General features: G+C 35.9%; 1 protein-coding gene across 1 annotated transcript; it reads right to left on the bottom strand.

Annotated features, from left to right (window-relative positions):
• Positions 1-4,368: 4,368 nt before the first annotated feature.
• Positions 4,369-6,307, bottom strand: LOC127646547 (transmembrane protein 74B-like). Its single transcript, XM_052130301.1, has 2 exons — positions 6,172-6,307; positions 4,369-5,398 (listed from the first exon to the last, which is right to left on the bottom strand). The coding sequence occupies exon 2, from the start codon at positions 5,347-5,349 to the stop codon at positions 4,642-4,644; it is 708 nt and encodes a 235-aa protein (XP_051986261.1). The 5' UTR covers positions 5,350-5,398; positions 6,172-6,307; the 3' UTR covers positions 4,369-4,641.
• Positions 6,308-6,653: the final 346 nt, after the last annotated feature.

The following is a 6,653-nucleotide window of genomic DNA, read 5'->3' as shown; positions in this document are numbered from 1 at the left end:
AGAAATAACAGTCAATATGGCCCACACAAGTACTGTACACACTGTTTAACCTCTGCAGTATGAGCTCTCTTGGAATTATTTCGCTTGCTGCCATTGTTAATCTTCACAGAGTTTACAATTATGTTAATTTGGTAAGAAAAGATGAGCAGCTGCATCAGATTATCCCAAACAACTACAAGCTGTCAGGGCCCCAGATGTATTATAGTTTGTTCTCTGGCTATGATTGTAATGGCATACTACCATACTACTCTTACTGTTTCTGCAGTATGTAGTATATATATTGTGCCTAGAATGGAAAAAAATAAATATTTTAAAGTAAGCAAAGTATATAGTATATACTGTGCAGTATGCTAGTTTTCCATTCCCAACATAGCCAATGTGACTTTCTATTTCATGTTCAGTTTAAAACACCCATCTATAAATTGACCCTTGGGGTTGTAGCTGTTGAGACAGTAAAACAATGCCACTTCAACTGTGAGTAAAAAACATTCATATAGTGGCTTGTGCACGAGCAATGCGATTGTGTTAAAAGACCAACAGTATGTTTGTGTACAACAGACTTGGTGTAATGGCCAGATAAATGCTTTGTGTGCTCAATACTAATGCCCCTGTGCTTACAAGATTATATTTTAATTTAAGAAATAAAAGCAATTTACCATTTCCCGCTCTCCAGGTATCTTTTCACATCATGCTATAACCAACCAACATCTTAAAGTTTATAAATGAAATATATTGACTATAATTTTGTGATGCAATGAAAAAAAAAAAGATTGGATATCAAAAAATAGTACAGCAAATCCATTACACTTTCATCAGCATTTAACACAGCACATGAATGTCGGTTTTGACATAATATTCTAAACAGAGTTTAGCATCACACTTTATACACCACCAAATGTTTCAAAAGGACAATATATAGTCATCTTCAAACAATGATTAGACTTTCATTGTCATAGTAAATGTATTATGTAAAGACTCATTTTTAAAACCTGGAATGTCATTTACTTTTTCATGGAAAGTAAATGAACAATGATTTAACCGTTGATATTTTATTCATAATGCTATTGGAGGGATCTGCTTTGGATACTATGTGCTCACATCAACCACTGGATGCCAACTGCCTTTCATTTCAGTTTAACAGTGACAAATACATTGTTTTTTCTTTTCTCAAAATGTTACCCTGTCTTGTTTGTTTCAAGGAATGGAACAGTTTTAATACAAGTTCAAGTTTAAGCTCAATCGACAGCATTTGTGGTATTATGTTGATTACCCAAAAAAATTATTTTGAAAAATCTGGGTTCCAGTGAGGCACTTACAATGGAAGTGAATGGGGCCAATCCGTAAACGTTAAAAACTATAGCTTTTTCACTGTTTCAAAAGTATAGCCATAAAACGTAGACAATATATGTGTTAATATTAATATGTGTGTTTATATAAAATCGCATACTAACCTTTGTTATGATAAGTTATTTCCAATTTTACAACTTTTTCGCCATGGTGACGAAATGCTGTAAACCCTAAAATAACTTAAACGACCACAAAAATGACCACAACATCTTTACAGCTCAAATAATAGACAAGTTTTAACAGGAGAATTAATGTAAGTGCTTTTATAAAATTATAAACGTCACATTTCTGTCTTTAAACCCTCCAAAAATTGGCCCCATTCACTTCCATTGTAAGTGCCAAACTGAAACCTCGATTATTATAAAATAAAAATGAAGAAAAGGATTGACAAGCTAAAAATATATATTTGTGGTAATCAACATCACAGCACAAATGCTGTTGATTGAGCTAAATTATAATTTATTTAAAATGTTTACAAACACACACACACACGCACAAAAAAAATAAATAAAAAAAATAATAAATCATAACCACCTTAATTCTACACTGAGCTTAAATACAAATTCTTGCTAACTGATTCTTGAAATAATGTTCCATGAACTTAATCAAGTGCACTTTTGAAAATGCTTTTGATCATTGCTTGGCTTTAAACTCTATTAGTTCACATTTGTATTTGTTTAATCAATTGCCCGTATAAAGCTGTACTGCACAGAGAAATATTCTGTGACTGTACACATTTTTGATATATACCACATATCTGTAAATCTAACATTCAGGTAAATCTTTACATTTAAGATGGGTAACACATCTGCCGTTCTTAGGATTACGCTTTGTTTGATTACAATCATGCTGTATTTTTAACAGTATTCTTTAAAAAATGACAACCTCAGCTGGAAAATGAAGCTATAGGTGCAGACAGCTTTATAATCAAATACACATGAATGTCAAATATGGTCGTGATGTCCTCTGCTTATGTTACAAAAACGTTGTCTTTAAAGGGGTGAGCAGCATATTAATAAATCATACAGTATAGGTGTTTTATCAGTTGTCCATTGAGAAAACAACCACCAAAGATCATTTTTAACCTGAACATTGATATGGCAATATATATATTTTCTACTGAAATCTAGGCATTTTGCACCATTACAGTAAAAGTTCACATTTTTATTATTCAGCACAAATCTACTAAATTACCATATATGGCAGATATTGTAAAATAGATATTTTGTTTAAAATGTTAAGCATTCATATGTCTGTCCCTTGGTTGCAATAGACATTGTCCTCTACTCCAGCAATGTGAGGTGATGAAAGTGAGTGTTTGACAAGTGTATGACCACATAAACATCAAAGACCTACGCAAAACACTAACAGCATACAAATACAAACAGACCTAAATGTGTTCACGGTATACAAAGAACATTTGTAACGTTTTAAGGCATATTGCATCCTTGGATAATAACAGCTTGCTTGTATATATTACACTCATAGTACCTTTAAGTGATGTTAGATTATAAAGACATTTAGTTCAAGTTATGTAAAGTAGCTGATGGTGGTTTATATTGCAGCATGTTGAGTTATAATATGCCTTTATGACCGTTGGCCATTGTGCTTTCATACAAAGGCCTGCGTTCAATTGGCTTTCAGCACCAACTATCACATTTTGTGTTTCGAGCAATTTCCAACAGCTTGACGATTAGTACTTGTGAGGCAGCACTGTATTGACATTCTTAAAATATTCTATTTTTATTTTACTTAAAAAACAATTTCAGGCTACATCCACACTAAAACGTTTTAATGCATTTTGCGCCATCGAAAACGCTCTCAATTACCGCAGACTGGAAAACAATGGCCTTAGTAAACTGAAAACTGAGTTTTCGAATTAAAATGTATTAGTGTGGATGTGGCATCAGTCTATTATTAAGATGTATGCCTTTTTTTTGTATGACAAATTTCTATCAAACTGAATTGTATTATAGATTAAATATTCTGCATTTTAGTAAATTAAGCATGAATTTGAAGTATTTCAGTTTATTAACTTAAAGGTGCAGTAAGCAATTTTAGACATTGTATTTCCACCAGACTTTGCCGTTGAATTAGCCACGCCCCCTCTTTCCAAATCTCCGCACTCCAAAGATACCAAATTAGCTTTATGGAGGCTAACATCATGCAGAAACGGTTGTTAAAAACAACACCCTCAGCGCCCTCAACTGACAACTGTTATGAGTAACATGCCATAAAAATGGCAGTAAGACTCAATAATTCGTTGCAACTCCAATACTGTGAGAACGAGCTAAATGTTTGACAGGTCGAAAGCATCAGAGACTGCAGCCCTCGGACACATTTTTGTTTGTTGTTTACAGACTCTAGAGCAGTCACAGAGACCGGTGAGATATCTCAGGACACTAATTTTATTAAAATCTCTCAGGGCGTAGGACATTTTTTTGCATAACTTTCAAAGAATAAATTGCTTACAACACCTTTAACTTTATGCTTCATTCATAATATGTACATTTTGTTAAAGATTACTCAATTCGGTTTGATGTAAATGTATCACACCTAAAAACCGACTGAAATGTTTTTTTGGGGGGTGTTTTTTTCTCTACAATTTTCTGCAACTAATTGAGCAGGATTTTTTTTTAGCCAGACATAAAGACTCCATTCAAACCTATTTCTGTTGTCGATTCTCAATATACTGATTACTTTATTGGACGAAATTTGGCTACGCCCACGAGTGCAAGATGATGTCATCAATATTTTAGTCAGTTTTCCAGGAAGATAAAGACTGTCGAATTTAAATGTTTATATCGGCGAAAAGCAATGTTGTTAACTTTTAAGAGTAGCCTTGGCTAAAATCCACACAACTCCAAATCTGATCTTTAAAACATTATACTACCTGCAAGCACCGGTGTTTCCTTCATGAAATGTATGGAGTTACATATGTGCCACAATTCTGCATTAAATTATATTTTGAGCACACAAAAAGTTATTTTGCAGTTTTGTAAAGCAATGTATCTTCAGGTTTGTAAAGCAATGTATCTTCTTGCAACGATGAATTCATTTTGAGCAAACAAAATTGTATTTTTGCAATTTTGCACTTGAATAAAATTTATTTGAATGTGAATTTGCTCAGGATTCTTAGATTTTGCTTTCTCCTCCTTCCCACTCTGCGTGCAAAATACCTTTTTGCATGCTCAAAATATAATCTTGTGCACGCAGAAAAGATTTCGTACGGTCAAAATATAATTTTGTGTGTGCAGAATTGTGGCACAAGTATAACTCCATAGCAATGCAGCTTTAGTTGACATTTGTGGTTCGGTTCTGCTTCGTGTTTTGCGTTCCAGCAGGAACTCGATTACCGTTGGCAGCGTCCGCGGTGACGTTTGGTTCACATTCCACGAGCGTTTCCCGCCCTTCCCCCTCAGCCAACTGCTTCATTCTCATATTAATAGATCCATACGATTTCATGGGTCTTCTGGCGAAAGTCCTCCGTCGGTACAGTTCACCTTTGCATATAGAGACCATTAACAAAATAGATAACAACATTCCTCCCATAGTAAGCAAACCAAGTCCGGCAATAATGCATTTGTCGAGGTGAGAACCGAGTTGTGCATAGTACATCTCCAGTTTCTCCATTTGGCGCGCTGTCACTTGGTCCGGATTGACTTTAGCCTCTCTGGGAATTGTATAGGCGATTACCACTAACACGATTCCGCTCACGAGGAACACCAGCGCGAATATGAACCCGTAATCCACGGAATGGTCGTGATACTCGAGCCCATGTTCGTCGTCGGAACGCGGTGACGGCACTTCCCTATGAGTAAGCAACGATGCGGGTCGAGACGTTCTGGAGGTAATTCGAATTCTCGTTCCCGATTCCTCATCTTCGAACGAGGCGTTTTCGATGCCGGTGGCCGCTGTCCGCGGTCCTGACGAGGCCTGATGAGGATCCCGCCTGCTCCCATTCCCCAGTTCACGGAGCTCCAGTGCGTTCAGAGACTCCATCGACACCGAGCGCTTGCACTCATGTTGAATCAAATCCCTCTTGTTTCACCTGAAAAGAACAAAATAGCAATAATAGATGTTTTGTGCCATAAAAGCGTGAAATAAATGTGTCTGAGAGGTTTAACACCAATCAACATTCACACCATCATATTATCAGCATATGCCGTTTTTTTTTCTAATGGCGATGTAGTGGTTTCACCAATTGGCTGATTTAAATATCAGTGGCTAGTTTTTACAAAAATCGTATTTTGTTTACGTTTTAGAGCATGGAGACATACTACAGCCTAAAGTAAAATATGAAATGTTTCAACACCATTCACCAATGCAACATCAACTCATCAAATGAGCCCGCTTGACGTTCGTTGGCATTATGAATTAACAGTTTCTCAACGTCAAATACAACCAGCTGTGCATTAAATTCGTGTAAAATGTGACTAACGTAATGCCTAATTGCTCGTCAAACTGAAAGGGAACATGGTCAATAAACCAAAACACCATGGCAGCTGTAAGCGTGCGCGTAAAATCAATTGTCTCGTGCGCTTTCGCTACTATATTATCGATAATAAGCTATATTTACGCGTGCACGCTTATACTATGCATTATAATATGCCTGTTTATTAGGCTATTCTCGAAATGACCTTGCAACACATCAAACGTTTTTTTTTCTTCCTCTTCTTCTTCTTCTTAGAATAGGCTGGTATATAAATAACCAACGTTTAAAAACATATCTAGTGTGCGATAACGCTTTAATCGATTCTCACTTTATAGCTTCATCGGTGTCGGTTATACCGTGTTATTGGTAACTGTATAGTACCTTCCTACCTTCTGGCGCGATCGCTCCACATATATCATGGTGACGGTGAGATGCTGAGAGGAAGACCTTTTCCACGGAGATCTTGGGGGAAGATTTAGCCATGCGCGGAAAAAAAGGCGTTCAGTTTTCAGAGGAAAAACAAAAGCTGCATGTTGAACAAATTCGCCATACGGGTATACGATTCAATGTATAGCCTAGGCTATTGTTTATAGTTGCACCTTACGTCCTATTATGTCCCTCTCCTGTATCGGCTTCACTGGTGTCTGTCCTCGATGAGGTTATGTTTAATATATATTAATTCAACATGTCAGTCAGTTTTCCAATCAATGTGCAGATTATTAAAAGCCTCAAACAAATTAAAACAGGTTAACCTTCATTATTTTTTCAATTGCATGGCATATCGGCATATATACAATATAATGCATGCATATACAAATTGTACGTAATTTGTGTGTGTAATTACAAATATGTATTAATTATATATATACAC

This window comes from Xyrauchen texanus, chromosome 7, assembly GCF_025860055.1.
Source record: "Xyrauchen texanus isolate HMW12.3.18 chromosome 7, RBS_HiC_50CHRs, whole genome shotgun sequence".
In the NCBI taxonomy this organism is placed as follows: domain Eukaryota; kingdom Metazoa; phylum Chordata; class Actinopteri; order Cypriniformes; family Catostomidae; genus Xyrauchen; species Xyrauchen texanus.
This window is presented reverse-complemented; position numbering and strand designations above follow the sequence as displayed.